The 20774-nt window shown below is 39.9% G+C and overlaps 1 protein-coding gene across 2 annotated transcripts; it reads left to right on the top strand.

Annotated features, from left to right (window-relative positions):
- The first annotated feature begins 22 nt into the window (after positions 1–22).
- On the top strand, positions 23–17123 carry LOC115009702 (disintegrin and metalloproteinase domain-containing protein 10-like). Of its 2 annotated transcripts, XM_029433876.1 has the most exons (17): positions 23–137; positions 2442–2592; positions 4229–4332; positions 4439–4557; positions 4643–4801; positions 5340–5440; positions 7724–7873; positions 8982–9074; positions 9152–9335; positions 9995–10158; positions 10274–10457; positions 11191–11341; positions 11452–11635; positions 11743–11851; positions 11978–12198; positions 12286–12412; positions 14135–17123. In XM_029433876.1, exons 3-17 carry the CDS (start codon positions 4307–4309, stop codon positions 14335–14337), a joined length of 2175 nt encoding a protein of 724 aa, XP_029289736.1. In that variant the 5' UTR covers positions 23–137; positions 2442–2592; positions 4229–4306; the 3' UTR covers positions 14338–17123. The 2 variants fall into 2 exon arrangements, with proteins under 2 accessions (XP_029289736.1, XP_029289735.1); XM_029433875.1 differs by lacking the exons at positions 23–137; positions 4229–4332 and adding an exon at positions 144–279.
- Positions 17124–20774: the final 3651 nt, after the last annotated feature.

The following is a 20774-nucleotide window of genomic DNA, read 5'->3' as shown; positions in this document are numbered from 1 at the left end:
CCAGGCATAGTTAATGCTGTGCCTGGGCGTGCTGTAATGTATGCAGGCCTGGATCATGGATGAATTTGGGGGAAGGGATGCCAAGCTGCCGTGCGTCTGACGTCAAGACGCAGGAGAGAGGAGGCGATGAGAGGAAGGTGCAATAAACACACAGGGCGTCTGCGCCTATCTAAGTAGGACAATAAAGTGAAAACGGTATCAATGTTCTAACAATGGATTTGTCAGACATGCTTCTTCTTAAAGTTTTCCTTTGCGTGTACTTGCTAAACTACACCCAAGGTGAGTGAGGCGTTTTCAGAGAAAGCCGTTACAAGTTGTGTTGAATCCATGAAGCTAAGAGGAGCAGAAAGGCTGATAGCCCGTTAGCTAACAGGAGGGATCAGCAGGGCCTGCTTGTTATGAACAGGACTGCACCCTTTTTACCGTATTACTTCAAGCTAACAAATTATATATAGCGTAAAAGCTGACTTGGATTTGTGCCGTTGAATGAAATAAACCGATATTGATTAGTTATTTCAGTGTGTTGTCACCGTTTTTATTGTCCGGTTTGTGTCGGTTTTGTTGTTATCGTGCGAATAGCGCCGAGAGCCATTGTTATGAGAAGATGGAGATGCCGACTGGGTTAACGGACCGTTAGCTTTGTGCTAGCTAACACTTTAGCCGCTAACATTACGACTTCTGTCAAAAACAAGACATATAGCCACTGTCATTATGTTACCTGCAGCGTGTCAGGGTTTACAATTGTGTATGTCTGACAAGTTTTCAGGTTTGCTGGCATCATTTTCTTTTCCATGTTGTCACTGGACAATGCTGTGTCTAATGCTTTTCTCTGTTTTGTTAACGTAACGTTACTCTCTGGATTCAGCATGTTGGAAATAATTTGAATGATGCATGTGGGAAGGAAGAAATGCTGTATTGACCTGGGATGTACGTTACGTTATGGCATCACGTAACCTCAACTGCTTACCAGTGAAATAAAATGTGCTCCATATGACTGAAATGTACTTATATAATAGTCTTTGTCAGTTGTAAGCTCCATATTTATATTTGTCAACCAGAATATTTTAAATCTCTAGCTTGTCAAACTGTCAAAAGTAGCAGTCACAACTTTTTCACATGATAGGACCAGCTCTTGTGGTAAAATGAATCAAACAGATTTAAATTGCTTCACCACGTTAAGTTATCAATATTGTGTTGTTTTGCATAGTTTTTTTAATCATTTTGGTGGTTTGTATGATTACAGAAATGTTCACCAATTGCTTTATTATCTTTTTTATTTTGTAGGCTTTGAGAAATTAAGATATTCCAGAATAGGCATGGCCTTCACTGCTCATAGTCACCTCAATGAAAAATTTAATGTTGGCACTTAAATATTTTATACTTCCCATGAACAGAGAACTAGCTGAAGCCTGGTCTACTCGCCCATGTTTCTCATATAGTTACACTGAATCCTATAATTTATGGCTCTCTAGTCAGACATAATTATCTACCAGACAGCACTAATTATACTGTATTTACTGAAAATACTCTCTTGGTTTATATGTTGAGCAGCAAAGATCTGATCTCACAGACTTACCAGTAAGCTTAGTTTACTGTGTACATATTGCAAAAAATAGAAAGACTTTCAGTAAGACTTACATGGCCTAAACTAAATGACTATGTTTTCTTGAAATGGAGTATGTCAGATTGCTTTTGAGTGTGAAGCAGTTTGTGAAATGGGTGGGAATTATTTTTTCCTTGGAGCCCTCCACCCACTCTTCTGGTGGCGAAGAAATGATGCTGTGACGCTGGGGGCTGTTGTTAAGCATAGCTCTAAAACTGGCATCTATTTGACTAAAATATATTTAGCTCAATTTTAAAATGCAGACCATGCTGGTTTGCTGTCAGTTTCCATCATTGTAATCCTGCCTGTCAAACATCTGCCTCTTCATCTTATTGTTTGGGCATCTAAATTATTCTAATATGTACCATGCCTCAGTTGCTTACTCTAAACAGTAGCTGTTATACTCTCATGACACCTTAAAGACTCAGATAAGAGTTGCTTAAACTTAATATATCGTCTAACATACAAACGTAGCATTTCCATCTGCTAAAAATAGTGAACGTGACACTGGTATCAAGGCAAACTTATTGACTTAGATGTTATAATTTATTAACACTTTGTCTTTTATATGTATTTATACCTTCTTTTTTTTTTTTATAACCTTTCATTTTATTTCTGTGTAATGAGCTCTCATGCACACCTATATACACGGTTCTGTCCACTTTCATACATTTACAACACAAACTAAATGACAAAAAGATTGTATCCATGCACCTTGGATGGCTGGCTTGTCATTTGCTTTGGTTTTTATAAGTAAATGCATTTCGTAACGTTTGAAAGGCTTGTATTTTCCTTGTTTTTGCTGCTAAATATGAGTTCTTCCTTTCTTTTCACACAGGACATTATAAAAATCCCCTGAACAAGTACATTCGTCACTATGAAGGTCTTACATACGACACAGAGCTTGTGCACAGCAACCATCAGAGGGCCAAGAGGGCACTCTCTCATGAAGACAAGTTCCTTCATTTAGATTTTCACGCCCATGGAAGGTTTGTCAATTTTTTACAGATATTAACCTAAAGGGATATTCTGTCTGGATTTCTGCCTATTTTTCTGTCTCCTCATCTATCTCATTATTATTATTATTATTACATGTCTGCCTATATATTTGCAAAACGTATCCCCTATGCCTACCTTGTTTATGATTAAATGTGGAGGTGAGCTGCAGCACAGATTCGCTGTGTGATTGACAGTTGTTTACATTTAATCCTGTTTTATGAAAGTGTAGGCCTGGTCATGGGGCGTCACATGGGATGTGTGGTGTGGATGGGTTTTAAATATCAGCCTTGGTTCTTTCTATGTAGTTTCTATGGTCTCCATTAGAGCTTAAATGATTATTCGATCGGTCGATCTTCAGGAAATTAACTAGCAACTATTTTTTTATAATGAGTTCATTGTTCAAGACATTTTTCAAGCAAAACTATCAGACAGTCCCTACTTCCAGCTTCTCAGTTGTGAGCATTTCCTGCTTTTCTATGTCTTACATCATTGTGTTACCTGACTATTTCTGGGCCTGGGACTTTCAGTTGAACAAAACAAACTATTTAAAGATGTGATTTTGCCCAAACAATTAATCAATTAAATTAGAAGATTAGTCGGCATTAGTCATTAGTTGCATAATTAGTGATTATAGAACAAGTTCAGGGTCACAATGACAACACTAACAAAACAGGCCAAGATTAGCCACAATCTGAATACATACATGCAGGTCAGGTGAAGTAGAAACTGAAATTTGTCGGTGTGCGTGTTAGTTAGCACTGTGATGCATCGGGCATTTCTGCACACTTGATACCCGAGCGGGAAACCCTCCAAGATATAGAAGATTGATGGACACATGTAGTCTTTGTCATGGTTCTTCCTCCAACATTTTGAAGAGGTGGTGTTGTTTGATAGAAAGTGTCCACACACTCCATGAAAATGTCAAGACCATCTGGCTGGACTTTGCAAAGGCTGTTTATCGTCCTGCCTGTAACAGGGCCTGCTGTTCCCAAACTCTGATGCCTCTTAATAGGGAAGAGAACGATATGAGCTGTGCAGACAAACACACAGAAGGAAGATGTCTGTTCCTTTTGAAAAGTAGGAATGTGTCAGTTTCTTTTCCTTCTTCTTTTTTGAATTCACGACAAAGCTTGAGACCCAATTCAAATTCTTACATTTAATTTGCAGCACCCCATCCACCTTGCGCTTACTGGTATTGTGTAAGAACTTGTTATCAGTGGTACAATAGGTTCTGTACACATATCAGATTTATGTGCCACAATGTCAAGTTTGACCATCAGTTTCTGATCTAAATCATACAAAGACTCCTGTATTCTTGCAGTTAATTTAACTGCTGTGTCTGAACTACAGCACAGTAACTTACACACAATAAGAGCACTGTGTAGGTGTTACACAAAACCCAAGGTTTACTGTAGCGTCTTTGTTTCCCTGCCATATGTTTGATCAACAAAAAACAGCATTGTTTCAAGATGTCCCAATTTTCTGTTCCCTTTCTTGCAAGATAAGACTGCAGTTTCCCTTCTGCAACAGAAAACCGAGTATATGTTTTTTCTCTGCCAAACCATGCCCTTCGTTTAACCTTTTTCCCCTTTAATTTGCATTTTCGTTTTTTTTTTTTTTTCAAAGAGCGGGTGAATTTTGCTTGCCTCCCAAAGTGAGGCCAAATTTAGATCCACACCGACCCATAGGCTCACACTGTGTGACATGAATAATATCAGCAGACGGTTTAGGTAACAAACTCGCAATATCGATAACACTGTTGTCCCATGTTAAACTAATTATATTTAATGTCTTTTGTTTTTTTGATTGCCTAAAATTGAATTTGTTTGATTTCAGGCATTTTAATTTACGAATGAAGAGGGATACCACCTTGTTTGCCCAAGATTTCAAGGTAGACGTTTCAGGAGTTGAGGTTCCATTTGATACGTCTCATATCTACACTGGAGAAATCTACGGTGAGACTGTCCTTCTCATTTTGCAGTGATGCTTGGTCTTGTGTGAATTGTCTGACACCTACACCTCTGTAATTTGGTTTCCCAGGTGAGAAAGGTACCCTGACTCATGGCTCCATTGTGGATGGTAAGTTTGAGGGCTTCGTGCAGAGCTACCATGGCACCTACTACATGGAGCCCGCTGAGAGATACCTGGAGGACAAAGACGTTCCCTTCCACTCCGTCATCTATCACGAAGACGACATACGTGAGTCCCCAGCAACTTCAGCTACACAAATACTTTGACAAGATGTAATCATCGAGGAAGTGAAATTGGATGCACGCATATGTAAATGTGTGATCGGGAAGTGCAAGGTTAGGGCAGCTGAGCTGATAGAGGCAGACTGGTGTGATCGTCCCCCAGGGAGCAGAGATACCCGGGGTGCTCATTAGCTGAGTAACACAATCTTTCTCTCAGGCTATTGGCTCATTTTAGCAGTCTTTACGATGTTGGTACTTATGGTGAGCACGAAGCATACTTCACTACACTGGCACCCACTCATTTCAAATCATCTGTGTACATATATAATGTGGCTGAGGGGCAAATTAAACAGAAATGTGTGAGGAATCGCTAATGAGAGCGACAAAGAAAGTAACGGCTCACATAGCAAAGCTAGGCTCAAGTGGCGGGTAAGCACATCCATTAGCTGATCATGAAAAGTGCCAGAAATAGAGAGACTCAGGGGGTTAAGTAGCTAACATTGTTTCCCATAATCCTAACTGTGTTGTCTGCCTCTCTCACTCAGACTACCCGCACAAGTACGGCCCAGAGGGAGGCTGCGCTGATAGCTCAGTGTTTGAAAAGATGAAGAAGTACCAAGCCTCGGCCAAAGTGGAGCCACCCAAGGTGAACTTCACCACACACCACAGAAAACCAGTGTCTATTAAAGGGATATGAATTTCTAAGTCAGGGTCAGAGATACCCATGGATGCCTTTTACTTTTAAGTCTCTGTTTGCATTTTGAGGATATATTGACTGGTGAGAATTGCCCATCTCAGCTCAATTAATGGACATCAATTTAATTAGTAGCTCATCATAATAGCAGGGAAAAAAAGTTGTTCTTCAACAAAAGTTTTGTCCTTTTTTTTTGTCTAAATAAGATGAATGTAGTGTTCAGGACCGGCCGCAGGCATAAACGCTCTGTGCGGTTGTTAGGGCCACTACCGCTGGGGGGGAGGGGCACATGATCATTGTGACTCTGTTGCTCGCTCCTTAGACTAAGTTGCTCATGGCCTACTCAGTAAGTAGCCATGGTAACGTGGCGGCATTGTGGATACCGTTGGGTCAACTTTTTGTTGTTATGCAGCAGTGCCAACTTGTTGAGTCAGCCGGTTAGAAAGGCTATAAATCATGGCTCCTTAAAGAAACTTTAGGACTGGACTCAAGGGCGGAAGAAAAGAAAATTGAAGATGGAAAGAAGATCACAGGATAAAGGTATGTGATTGTTTATTGAATTTCTTGCAACATTATAGTGTTTTTGAACAAATGTAACAGAACATAGCCATTTTTTATTTTAACCTGTCAAGCTAGCTAGAAATAATAAATGCATTATGACATTTAGATGCTGATTCTGAAACGTTTTTCATTAGAATAATCCTGTATTTTTTTCACTGCTTGCTAGCTAGCTAACCTGAACTGGTTAGAGAGTAATGAATGTATTATTAATTTCAGCAAGCTTGTTTTCTTGCTATTTGCTTGCTAGCTAGCATGAGTAGGATTGCAAGCGTCATTTCTAATTTGTTAAGGCTAGCTTTGCGCGTTTATTAGCTAACACTAATGTTTATTATGTTTTCTTGCAGTATTATAGACAAATAGACCTGGAAAATACATATAACATACCTATGTAATGTCTTTGATATATAAAACAAATGCAAATCTAATGTATAATCTTTTTTTTAGGGGCGTTATTGAAATATTTTGGAGCAACCTCCGCTGCACCAGGACCAGCTGACATGACTGCTGCTGAGATCATCCTCAGAATTGAAACTGCTACTTATTTGCAAGTTTAATGTTCTTATAGTTTAAAAAAGTTTATTTTTATTAATAATAATTTTGAATACTCTTTTATATGCTTTTCTAATATACATTTTTTTCTAATATTGTGTGTGTGTGTGTGTGTGTGTGTGTGTGTGTGTGTGTGTGTGTGTGTGTGTGTACAGCTAGCGGAACCGTGTGGTGATGTTCGCTGAATTTGACAGCGAGTGTATTGGATTCGAATCACAGGCTCCACCTTTTTCAATGATGGCTGTTTTCTGTATTGTGTGCATATTCAGTTTTTATAGACTCTTTTTTTTTTCCACATGTTTTCATACATTCATTACAAGGATAATAGCAGTAACATCTGTGGAACTGAAGAAGAACAGAAAAACACATTCATTCATCCTGCTGTGGGTGTGTTTATTGTGGCAAAAATAAAGAGGAGGTTTGACCTATTACTATTTCTTCAAAAGAAGTTTCCCGTTGTATTTCTTTTGATTTGCGAGGAGCTGTTTCTGATCTTTCCATGAATTGAGGAAAGCTAGATTAATCTAACTGTCCTGCGTTCTTTGAAAAACCCTGAAGGCCATTCAACAACACTTACTGCTGTTATATATATATATATATATATATATATATATATATATATATATATATATATATATATATATATATATATATATATATATAAAATATATATCTCCAGAATCCTCAAAGACTCTTCTAAACATCTGTACGAAAATATATTGAGTCCACTGCACGACAAAAAGATTTTTAACCCCTTTTCTAAAAAGAAAAATCCAATCCAATGTCCTTCTTCAATTTGTACCACGTGAAACAAAAATGAAAATATATTAGTTATATAAATATATATTCTTTATTCTATCTTTCCAACATATTATTCCCAAACCAAAACATTCATTTAATTGGACAGTTGGTGTGCTTTTTCCTGTCATATTCTTGTATGTTACATTATTATTAATATTATTATGCAGTAAATGTTCCACAGAGACAGAGTTGCACTTCATGAACATACTGCAGCTGAAAAACCACAGCCTAAAAATACCACACATTATTTATTTAACCACTGTTTAGTGGTAGTATATGTTTTATTTAACTGTCTATTTCCTAATCTTCATCTCCTTGAACCAGGAGTTCCACACTGAGGCGGGCTTTAATGACCCGGTGTTGCTGAGGAAGAAGAGGATGGCCCAGATCGAGAAAAACACCTGCCAGCTTTTCATTCAGACTGACCACCTCTTCTTCAAGTTCTACAAGACCAGAGAGAATGTCATCGCTCAGGTAAGTCACTCACTGCCACTCACTTGACACGTGCTACTCTGTCCATATGCCTGCTCACCAAAACGTTGCTCAGCGCTCCATAAGAGTAGCTAATGTTATGGATATGATTTATATTGTGATATTAGAGTTACCATAATAATGTTAAACAAACATTATGCTGTGTTATTATCGCACCAAGCACAGACTTTTAAAAGGGAAGCCATTGTTTGAATACAGAACACATTGCTATTGAATACATTTTTTTAATGTTTGAATATTTTAAAATAAATGTTCGCTTTTTATACATTTTTATTCAAGAAACTTTAACTCTATTGCTTGCAGAAAGCTTAAATGTTCAATTATTTCAAAGCTCCGTCAGACGCTGAGCCATGCTCAAGATCATCCTAATTAAATTATAATTTAATCATAATTAATGAAATGCTAAATACAGAATTATTTATTAGAAGATAATACTACTAAGAATGTTTTTTATTAATGTAATACAATATTTTAACAGTAATGTGTTTTTCTTTGACACTAAGACTTAAGTCGTACATGCTGCCATTTCACTGCCGCGCTGTGACGTAACTCCGCTCCCACTCCCACCCCCCACTGGCGATCGGATCACCTTTTGGTGACGTTGAGTAACCACGATTGGACGACATGAAAATAGAAATGATCGCCCAACCCTAGTAGCAGAGTATACAGGCTTATTTGTATTGGAATATTAACAATCAGTCACATACATTTTCACTTGTGCTGCAGTAAGGGCCGGCTGTGGGAAACCACCCTGCAGCGCAGAGGTGGCAGAGGTGGCAGAGGTGGCAGAGGTGGCAGAGCAGGCAGAGGTGGCAGAGCAGGCAGAGGTGGCAGAGCAGGCAGAGGTGGCAGAGCAGGCAGAGGTGGCAGAGCAGGCAGAGGTGGCAGAGCAGGCAGAGGTGGCAGAGAGCAGACAGAGGTGGCAGAGCAGACAGAGGTGGCAGAGCAGGCAGAGGTGGCAGAGCAGGCAGAGGTGGCAGAGAGCAGACAGAGGTGGCAGAGCAGACAGAGGTGGCAGAGAGCAGGCAGAGGTGGCAGAGCAGGCACAGTAAAGTAATTGAAGCTATTTTGTAATTTCTTACTCTTCCAGATCTCCAGTCATGTCAAGGCCATTGATGCTATCTATCAGGGCACAGACTTCATGGGCATTCGCAACATCAGCTTCATGGTGAAAAGGATCAGGGTAAGTCTTGTACGGATTTTAAGTGTGGCTCTTTAGTCACTTCTTCCCTCTGAACTCATCATCATCCTCTTGTGTAGATAAACACCACCAGTGACGAGAGGGACCGGTCCAACCCGTTCCGCTTTGCCAACATCGGCGTGGAGAAGTTCCTGGAGCTGAACTCGGAGCAGAACCACGACGACTACTGCTTGGCTTATGTTTTCACCGACAGAGACTTTGATGACGGGGTGTTGGGTTTGGCCTGGGTGGGAGCCCCCTCAGGTACGGCCATCGTGATCAGGAGCTGCTTACGATTGTCTTATATTTAAACGTATAGAGTAATGTTTAATACTCTTTGTAATGGGTTGTATGCACATTATCACAAGAGACTCCAAATCCTTGTTGAATATGAGATTATTCTAAGAAGGAATCCGTGATTTGCAGTATAAAGTAATGGTGACTTGTCTGGATCGCATATTGCAGCCACAACATGGGAAAGTGTCGGTGGTATTTGGAATTGCAAATGCTGATTGATTCAGACTGTTCAGGCTATATGCAGATGTGATGATTCCCAAAGGTTTTCATTACGGCCCCAGCCATATACTGGTTGCACTCTGTTTGTGAAATAGTCACTCTGATGTTTTCTGTGCTACATTCTCAAGTTGAAGTTTTTCACAGAGAAACATTGCACTGCTGAAATCTTTAATTTACTCTGGAAGGTTATGCATCTCCTGCTGGCGTTGAAAAACAATTTGAATTGAACAAGTTCTGATAAATCACACTCATTATGTTTTGAAGTAGGGCATTATGTCATCTGGACATTAATTGAAACATTGTCATGATATTAATCAAATTCTCCCTCTTTAATGAGTCAAATCCTTCATGTTTTGTTGCTGTGGTTCGGAAGAAGGTTTCCTCCAACTTGTGCTTTTCTTTCCCAGGGAGCTCCGGAGGAATCTGTGAAAAAAGCAAGCTGTACTCAGACGGAAAAAAGAAGTCTCTCAACACCGGTATAATCACTGTACAGAACTATGCCTCCCACGTACCTCCAAAAGTCTCCCATATCACTTTTGCACATGAAGTAGGACACAACTTTGGCTCCCCGGTGAGTAACTTGCCACATTTATGCACGGTGAGAATCATTCATTAGGCTCGTACACCTTGTCCCTTCTTCTTCTTCTTCTCATCTGTTTCTTTCTTCTTTTTTTTCTCATTCTCAGCACGACTCTGGATCTGAGTGCACTCCAGGAGAATCCAAGAGCCAAGACAAGAAGGAGAAGGGCAATTATATTATGTATGCAAGAGCTACATCAGGAGACAAGCTCAACAATAATAAGTTCTCCATCTGTAGCGTGCGCAACATCAGCCAGGTGCTAGAGAAGAAGAGAGGCAACTGTTTTGTCGGTACGTTTTACTGTTTTCATCTAAACTTGAGGTTTTGTCAATTCTAACCACAATATTATTCCGATTCTGCTTTCCCTGTACGGATGAGTATCGTATGATTTAAACCCAGTGCCCTAATTAGAGATTTAATTCAGGCAACTAGAGAGGCACCGACACATTGGCTGGTAACAGTTTTGAAAAGCAATCTTGGCATCAGTCCAGTGCTATTTTTACAGACAGCTTTTGGCATATCCTGGAAATTAGCTTTAGGGTTGTTGTTGTCACACTTACTACACATGTCAAATCAGCAGCATAACAAAAACATGTTTTGGTATGTTATTTTGTGTGTATATATATATATTTATTTATTTATTTATTAAAAGCTTCATCTTTTTTGCACATGCTGTTCAAAGTCTGATGCTGTTCCATCCTGGCCGATATGGGAAAGTATTAGCTCGTGGTGTATTCTTTGGACACCTGTACTGTGTTGTGTTTTTGCCTTTGCTCGAACAAACTGACGAAGAGTGTCTGTTTGACTTTAATGTTGCATTAGTCTCTCAAGGGTCTGTTTCTATTTGAAGACATTTATTGTGTTTCCATGTTTATTGCAGCAACACATGCTCTTCAGAACAATATTTGTTTGCTTTTGTAACGAGACAGATCTCGATAGTACATTTCTGAATCCTCATACACTTTTAGCCTTCAGTACAAGAAGTCAAACCAGACTCAATGTTTGTTTTACTTCCCCAAACAGAGTCTGGTCAGCCCATCTGTGGTAACGGCCTGGTGGAGCCAGGAGAGGAGTGTGACTGTGGCTACAGCGACCAGTGCAGGGACCAGTGCTGCTATGACGCTAACCAGGCTGACAACAAGAAGTGCAAGTTAAAGCCCAACAAAGTCTGCAGGTAGATGTTGATGCTACTTTGGTTTTCTTTACCATTTTTGATGTTTCATAAGGAAGATTTGGCATCTCACTTGTGATCATTATTGACTAAACTCTTCTCATTCCCAACAGTCCCAGCCAGGGTCCTTGTTGCACTCCTGAGTGCTCTTACAAGGGTCGTAATGGGAAGTGCCGAGAGGAGTCGGAGTGCGCTCACCAGGGCATGTGTAACGGAGTCGGTCCCCAGTGCCCCACATCTGAGCCCAAGGCCAACTTCACGGCCTGCCACGGAGAGACTCAAGTCTGCCTCAACGGGGTAAGTGGCTGAAGACTTCACAACTGGAAGAACTGGTTGTTATAGCAACTATATTTTCATACCAGTCTGCATCTGATCTCGTCTGTCCTCATGCTCCTCCCCCGCAGGGCTGCTCCGGCTCCATCTGTGAGAAGTACGGTCTTGAGGCCTGCACCTGTGCCAGCGAAGATGGCAAGGACGAGACTGAGCTTTGCCACGTGTGCTGCATGGAAAAGAGTGAGTCAATTACATTTTCTTTTCTGCCTGGCTAACTAGTTGTTGTTGTTTTTTTAAATAAAACATGGTTGAGATTTTGTCTTTTTCATTTCAATTGTGTTGACTGTCTACGATTCAATTCCACAGTGAATCCCAACACGTGCAGCAGCACCGGCTCAGAGCTTCTGGCTCGTTTCTTCAATAAGAAAGTGACCACGCTGCCAGCCGGCTCGCCGTGCAATGACTTCAAAGGCTACTGTGACGTGTTCATGAAATGCCGTCTGGTGGATGCAGACGGGCCGCTGGCCAGGCTGAAGAAGGCCATCTTTAACCCAGAGCTCTATGAAAACATTGCAGAGTGGATTGTGGTACGTATCAACGTCTTTCTGATTGGATAATTAGTTATTATTATGAGTGGTATTTGCATTTATTTTGTTCTTCATTCTTTTCTGTAGGCCCATTGGTGGGCGGTGTTATTGATGGGCATTGCCCTCATCATGCTCATGGCGGGCTTCATTAAGATCTGTAGTGTGCACACACCGAGCAGTAATCCCAAACTTCCTCCTCCCAAACCACTTCCAGGTGAGTCCAGAGATTTACAAAGAAAGTTAATCGCACCAGAGAAATATTTATTTTTTTATTTGTTTAATAAATATTTGGTACATGCTTTGCCATTTAAATGGTAAACCATTTGTTTGAGGTCATGTGTGTGTGAACATGTTTACATGGATGTACCACCTGCCACTGCACTGTACAATAAATTAATTAAAAACCTTAGACATAATTCATTCAACTTCAGCATTAAACTTAATCTTTTAAATGAGGCCAAAATTATACTCCAAAAGAAACTGAATTTGCCGTGTATGTACAGGTTAAAAGTCAGTTTTGTGACCAGAATAAAGTGGCTTTTATTGCTTTTAGATTTGGTATGAATGCCATTAAACGAACAAACTTTGAGTCTCGGGAGCTCAAAAACATCTTCTTTATTGCCACACTGGTTAACGTGTGAAAATGACACACTGTGGATTTGGGCTCTCTTCGAGGAAAGATGACAAGTGTGAGAAAAACGTGTTGAAAATCTTTGGTAATCCAACAAAAACAGTGGTTCTGGGTCACACTAAGACACGTCTACCAGACGATTTGGAGCTTCAGTAAGTTAAAAAGACTGCGTCAAAATCCCACAATGTGACTCCTGCTGTGACCTACGTTTACAAACCAACAATCTTGCAGAACTGCATTTCACGTTGCCTTTTTCCAGGAGTGGATCCACACTCTCCTCTTTTTTTTAAGGTTTTTCAATGCAAAGCAGCAGCACCAGTTAGTTGATGACGTGTGTGCTTAAAACACTTGTGTTTCACTATGCTTTCATCCTTTAACATGCCTCCAAATTGATTATCTTGCAGTCTAATACAGACTGTGACCACATTTGTATTCAACTCATCTCTCCCAGTGTGACATGCAATGAACTTGCAAGATTGTTGTTATAGCAGTGTAGGCATCAGTAGCAGTGTAGGCATCAGTAGCAGTGTAGGCATCAGTAGCAGTGTAGCAGTGTAGGCATCAGTAGCAGTGTAGGCATCAGTAGCAGTGTAGAGTGTAGGCATCAGTAGCAGTGTAAGCATCAGTAGCAGTGTAGGCATCAGTAGCAGTGTAGGCATCAGTAGCAGTGCAGGCATCAGTAGCAGTGTTTAGTGCAGGCATCAGCATCAGTAGCAGTGTAGAGTGCAGGCATCAGTAGCAGTGTAGAGTGCAGGCATCAGTAGCAGTGTAGAGTGCAGGCATCAGTAGCAGTGTAGAGTGCAGGCATCAGTAGCAGTGTAGAGGGCAGGCATCAGTAGGAGTGTAGAGGGCAGGCATCAGTAGCAGTGTAGAGGGCAGGCATCAGTAGCAGTAGCAGTGTAGAGGGCAGGCATCAGTAGCAGTGTAGAGGGCAGGCATCAGTAGCAGTGTAGAGGGCAGGCATCAGTAGCAGTGTAAAGGGCAGGCATCAGTAGCAGTGTAAAGGGCAGGCATCAGTAGCAGTGTAGAGGGCAGGCATCAGTAGCAGTGTAGAGGGCAGGCATCAGTAGCAGTGTAAAGGGCAGGCATCAGTAGCAGTGTAAAGGGCAGGCATCAGTAGCAGTGTAAAGGGCAGGCATCAGTAGCAGTGTAAAGGGCAGGCATCAGTAGCAGTGTAGAGGGCAGGCATCAGTAGCAGTGCAGGCATCAGTAGCAGTGCAGGCATCAGTAGCAGAGTGTCAAAAGGTGTAATTTTGCACAGTCTGTCTTCTAACAAGCTCAAATAACTGCCTTTTATCCTGACAGGCACTTTGAAGAGGCGGCGAGCGCAGCAGCAGCAGCAGCATGCTAACTCCCAGGTGCAGAACCAATCTCAGCACCCGCACGGCCACCAGCAAGGTCACGGTGGCCAGCGGCAACCCCAGAGGCAGCCTCAGCGGCAGGCGCAACCCCAGAGGCACCACCGTCAGCCCAGAGAGAACTATCAGATGGGCCAGATGAGACGCTGAGACCACGCATCCCGCCCCCCTCCCCCCAATGCCTTGGCTCCTCCTCGTGCCTACAGTGGGAAACAAAAGCGTCACTCCATCCAAAGAAAAGCCTGACATGGTTGTTAGTCGTCATCATATCCTCCATTTACAGACAAAACAGACACGTGAAAAAGAGAAAACACTATCTAGCAACTCGGTTGGCTCTTTGTGGAGTGGACTCAACCATCAGCCATTTCCAATGCAGTGCGATCTAGCATCCTTTTCCACCTTTCTTTTTTCTTTTTGAAGGAGTGCCAAGGAGTTAAGGAATCATGTGTATCTTTAGTACATTCTGTGATGTGTTTTTTTTGTTTTATAGCAACGTCTTCTTGAGTGACACACCCGTGGCTGCTGGTGAATTGTTCCGTGATTTTTCTTTCGCCATTCTAGCCAGGAATGAGAGACACTCGGTGGGGATTTGCGGCACTTTTGTGATTTATACATGTCAAACGGCAAAAGACACAGGCTCCGGTCTCTCGTGCAGACCGTCTTCTGCATGTGACTGTACATATTTAGTGTATCATAAGTGAAAACAAACTATTTCTTCTACTGTAAATGTGTAATTCTTCACTTCTTTTATTTTATTTTTCGGTTAGTGCTCTCAGGACTCTTAACACGTAATTGAAGGAATGATGGTTGTGATGAGTTCCTTGGCCGTTGCTGTTGAGGATTTGGCGCCATCAAGTTCTCTTCGCAGGCGTCCAATCAGGTGGATCTCTTTCACTTCCGTTAGTTTATTAGATTTCAAATTTGAACAACAAGGTCACCATATCCCACTTTCCAGGCCTTTGTTCAAGATCCCTTTTTTCATCTTTTCTGTCTTGCTAACATCATGTTTTGCTCATGTTGTGGAACAAGCTAGATGAGGTGAAGAGTCGTGGGAAACGAAGGGAAGATCACCTTTTATTGTCTTTACCGAATTGTTTTTGATAATGAAGAATGAATAACCACTAACTGAAGCTGATGATGATTCTACCTGTTCAGATATGAAAACAAGGGAAAGTGAAGGCTGCTGGGGCTTAGTTTAGAAGTGAGAGTGTATCATGTTACAGAGTTAGTTTACATGAGTGTCGAAATAAATTGAAAAATGACTCCAGTGTGGATGTACAAAAAAAATGTAAGATTAAATCATTCTATTATTCTTCAGATAGCGAATCTAAGAACTTTTCAATGTGGGCATGCAGACACATTTATTAAATGTGACTATTAATTGACCACGGTCTGTAATATTTGTACGTCACGCAACACTATTTACTTTGACAGCTATCAATGTTAGTCTTAAAACAAGTGGAAGGAGCAGTGCAACACAGCAGTATTGTCACACTATTCACACGTTTCCTCAGTGTGTTCACTAATTTCACAAGAGACAAGCTGCTGTTTTATTTTTTAAAAGCTCACCTGCAGTTATCTCCCGGTCAGATTTCACCACGGACTGAATCCCCTTAAGAGCTCATGAGTGCCGGCCTCAGTGTGAGGTAACATCATGCCATAAAACTTTATACAGCTGATATTTTTGTGCACTGGTTTTATAAAATACAGACGCACCTGTAGAGTTTCTGGAGCCACTAATAATGGAAAACATTAAGGAGATGTGATTGTTATTTGTTGGACTGTTTGACCTCAGCTGTTTTCTTCCTCCCCTCGCTGCAGCACAGCCTGAGGGGCATTTTGGAAACATGATAACACTAACCAAAAGGATTTGATAACCTGATATGTTGTGCAAAATCTCATGATTTATTTACCGTGCAAACTTTTAAACCCACCAAATAAGATTTGGCTAATGGGTGAAAAGTTTGGCACAAACTAAATAAATGTGGGGAATTTTGCATTATATATTCGGCAAAGGGCGGTTTGTGCTCTGACTTTATTTTAACCTGGCATTATTTTTTTTAAATGCATGCAATACTAATCACAAATAATATCTTACAACACTATCGTGGTGGTTTTACGAATCACACATGTGCTCTGGAGGGGACAGTAAAAATAATGTGTCTCACAGTTGAGAGTTTATTTCACATGGCAGATGAACTAGGCAGGTCGGCGGTCGCTATAACTTCTCATGTCTGTACAAAATGGAGCTCTTTTTAAATTTCATCTTCTAGGCTGGATCACGCCTGTTAAGCCTGGAGAATTTACATGTAAACTTGTACAGTACTTCGAAGATTTGCATTTCATTTGAAAATGAAAAATTACATTTTGATACATCAGTTTCATTTTTTGTATTCTAATTCCAGAGTAAGTTGTTCAAAGATGTTCATATGTGACAAACTTCCCTCTCCTCTAAGTTATTTATGTTCTTATATGTGCTAGTTGAACTGAAGTTTACTTATGATACTTTTCTCCACCATCATCAATGGTAAAAACAATTCAGGGTGATGGAGTTAATGTTACATTCTCATTTTTGTCTTTGTTCTCCTGTGGCATGGTTTGGGTAGAAGAGCAGAAGAATAATGCCTGTAAATTTACTTTCTTTTTAATTTCGTAGTCTTGGTAAAGTTTTTAGATAAACGTGCACTGAAAATGTCCAAATTGAGTTGAAATGTTGTAGGTGATGTAGGCCGAAAGAACACAAGATTAAAAAGTAATACTACTGTCTGATTTTAATGTTCACTGTGTTTTATACAGTATCGAAAATTTTTGTTCACTTTGAACATTTTTACTAAAAAAAATAAATTTCAAATTGTATTGTGCAAAGAGATGTAATTTTTGGAGTACTTGAAATGCATTAATTAAAAGACAAATAAAATAGACCCCTGTTTACTGTCTGTAATGTGTGCTCTCGTTTTCTATTCATTTTTAGTTGAGTGTATACAGAAGTTTAATTCAGAGGAATTAACATTTGCCTCGAGCTCATGTCAGTAGATTTGTTTTCACATTTGGTTTGAGACTTAAATATGTATAACACAAAGTCTGGGATACAAACTGGTGTTGTGGAGTTTGAAAGATGTGAGCCTTTAATGAGCTGCTCTAGGAAAATACGCTAATTGAGTTGCATTATGGGTAGTCTTGCATAACTATCTCCATAATGCTTCATATCGAGAAGAGGTCATGGGAATTACAATTTTCAGGTTTTAGTTTTTTACCTATTGTACCCACAGCTTGTTTTTGGTTGCATAGTGAATGAATATGTATGGCTGACGATGTTTTTGAAAAATGCCTAAAAACAAAATGTTATGAATACTAAGGATGGGATAGGTCACATTTATTGCGTCCTCATGTTTTTTGTTTTTAAATGTTCTTTTATCCTTTAGATTTTGGGTGATTAAATATTGAATTGAGATCAAATGACATGACAAACGTGTAATATTTGCTTGTTGACATACAGCGTTGTTTTTGTTGCATTACTGTATGAATCTATATGGCAAAAATAACTTCAGATGTTTCAGATGAAAAAGTCATCAGATGTTATTCATACTATGGATCGGTGAGATTTATAGCATGCTCATGTTTTTGTTTTTAAATGTTGTATCCTTCAAATTCTGCATGAAAAAAAAGATGTGATTCAGAATGAATTGCATTGTATTCAGATTAACTGACAACAATCGTCCATACTCCTGGGCTCTGGAAGTTGTATCCTGACTTTATCATTTAAATTATTCCATATTAAGATCCTGTAAAGGAAACCTGCTCACTCAGCAGAATGCAGTAGAGGGGCGTCCGGCAGCAGAGGGAGCAGCTGCTTGTTCAGATGCAGAAGTGTTGGGAACAGAGATTTTGGAGCGGCCTGTGAGTCACCAACATCAGCACCGCACAGAGCCACACACAGCTTCTCAGCCCTTCTGTTTCCATCGAAGAGGACTTCAGTAATCGTTGACAACTTCAACCAAGCGACTCCAAATATTGCTCAGTAAAGCTCTATTTATGTGAGCGAAGTGGGCACAAGGAATTCCATGCATCAGACACTTTTATGTTCCTTAGCCAGAGGTAACCGCTTTATTCACAGTATAATCCATTTATTTGTCACACACTTTTTTTTTTTATTATCATCGCTTAAACGTATTGATGTATTTTCCCTCGAGTGATGACGTACACCCCATAGGAAAGTGTATGTCCGATTGTGGAAGCACGCATTTGCACATGCAGTGGAAAGTGGCCTGCTATCGATTTTCAATGCGGATCCTCAGCTGCAGTCACCCACAACAAGCTTAGGTTCAATGTTTTCTAGATAATGCAGGCGGTGAGTTGCATTGCAGTAGGTTTATATTGTTATTACTTATGCTGTAGTCCACAGCTCTTCTCAAGCTGATGCCACTCTGTGCCTTTAAACAATGACCCAGAAGAGAGGACAATGTTACTGGTCAATATTTTACATTTCGAGTTTCAGCTCTGTGTGAGGAGCTGACGCCACAGCCGATGAGCGAGCAGCACCTTTTGTCTCTCCTTGCAGTGACAAAGCATGATTGTAAAAGTGGCACCGGCCTGCTGGGTGTCACCCGCACTGAACTGAGTGACACTCGCTCCCATGAGCAGCCGACCCTGAACACAAACTACAATATGACTCCCAGTTCATTGTCCAGTATCGGATAATGCTCACTAGATTGTCAAGGCAACGATTTGCTCAGATTTAATTTGTATGAACAATTCAGATCCTTTACTTAAGTAAAAGTCCTGCATTCCAAAAGTATTTACATCAAAACACACTTTGGGTATAATAAGTAAAAGTACTCAATCTTCACGACGGCCCATTTCAGAATAATATATATTATATCATTGGATTTTGATTATTAATGCATCAGTATGTTCGTCACTTCATATTGCAGCTGGTGAAGAAGGAGGAGCTTCTTTGTAACTACAGTATATATGCTGCTGGATCAAATAAAGTGCAAGTAACCTACCTCAAAAGTGTTCTTATAATTACAGTACTTTACAGTTAATGTGCTTAGTTACACAGTACTAGTAAAAGTAAGTAAGTATAATCAGGAAAATGTCAAATAGGCATATTAAAAGTAAAAGTAAAATGCCTCCTGTGACTTTTATAGTATTATATATTATATCATTAGATTATTATTACTCATGCATTAAGATTTTGAATCCTCTTTGTATTGTCACACGTGCACAGCACAGCAAACAGAGTGGAATTGAAACTCTACATTTAACCTTCCTAGTATTAGTGCAGCTGTTATATATACAGCCAGTATATGCACTGCCTTGCTCAAGGGCACCTCGGCAATGCCCAGGAGGCGAACTGCACCTATCCAGGTATCATTCCACACTCCGTACTCGGTCCTCCGGTTCCCAAACCCCTACGGGCTGAGCTACATCCACCCAATCAATCTGCTGAGTATTTTCTTGATTAATTAATTATAAGTTTGGTTTGCAAAAATTCAAATAGTGAGAAATGCTGCCACAAGTCTTGTTTTGTCCAACCAACACTCCAAACCTCAAAATTGTTAACAAGAAATTCAGTCAATGGGAAGACAGTAAGTCCTCACATTTGAGAAGCTGAAATGAAAAATGACTTAAACGATTCTCAAAATCGTTGCCAATTAATTTTCTGTCAATCGAGGAATCGACTTATTGTTTCAGATGACTTTGTAAATGTCAACAAACAATCTTCATTTGTAAAGTAACTAAAGCTGTCAATAATTGTATTGGAGCAAACAGTTCAATAATTTCCCTCTGCATTGTAGTGGAGTAGAAGTATAAAGTACAAATTAGAAGAGCCTCAGAAGCACCAAACTAAAGTAATGTAACTAAATACTGAAGTACAGTACTTGTACATGTTCACATCCCGGCCCAGGTGAGAGAAGACAGGATCACATGCACCTGCACATGTAACATATTGAGCTTCCAGTCAGTCTATATACAAACTGATGTTTCTCTCTGCTCCATGTAGGCAATCGTGCAATGTATACACGGCATGAACAATAATGCAGTTTGTACTTTGACCCTGAGGATGTAATGTCAGATAAACTTGTCCTGCAGCTCTCTAATTTGTTACATTTATTTAAATATAATATATAAATATAAATGTTGTTCTTTTGACTCCATTTTATTACTTTTTTGTATTTCTTTATATACAAAACAGCCTCTAAATTTTAAATGTTGAGCAGTTTAGTCAAATCTTTATCTTTATTTGCTCAACATTATGTAAAATGACGTCTAACTTTACCAGTTGAACTTAGTACTTAATAGAACTTAAGATATAAGTACAGTACATTATGTATAATAATATAACACATTATAATTGTACTTGTGATACTTTAACTACATGTTCTGCTGTTTGTTACTTAACTTGTGCAGAATGATGACTGTGTTACGAGATGGATGTTTTCAAATTCTTTGATTTAAGGGACAAAAGTGTTTCTGTTTTAAAATGTGCACATAACTTGTGACAACTACTCTGGAAGCCAGGCATGTGCAAGTTATAGAAGTTACATTTTAGAAGTGTAAAACATTGGGAACACAAATACTGA

This window comes from Cottoperca gobio, chromosome 6, assembly GCF_900634415.1.
Source record: "Cottoperca gobio chromosome 6, fCotGob3.1, whole genome shotgun sequence".
NCBI lineage: Eukaryota > Metazoa > Chordata > Actinopteri > Perciformes > Bovichtidae > Cottoperca > Cottoperca gobio.
Note: the sequence above shows the minus strand (reverse complement) of the source record. Positions and strands in the feature narration are given on the sequence as shown.

Coding starts and splice junctions, on each gene's coding strand:
- LOC115009702 (XM_029433875.1), top strand. CDS start 213: ATGGATTTGTCAGACATGCTTCTTCTTAAAGTTTTCCTTTGCGTGTAC. Junction 280..2,441: donor CTTGCTAAACTACACCCAAG/GTGAGTGAGGCG, acceptor CTTTTCACACAG/GACATTATAAAAATCCCCTG. Junction 12,413..14,134: donor TCCTCCCAAACCACTTCCAG/GTGAGTCCAGAG, acceptor TTATCCTGACAG/GCACTTTGAAGAGGCGGCGA.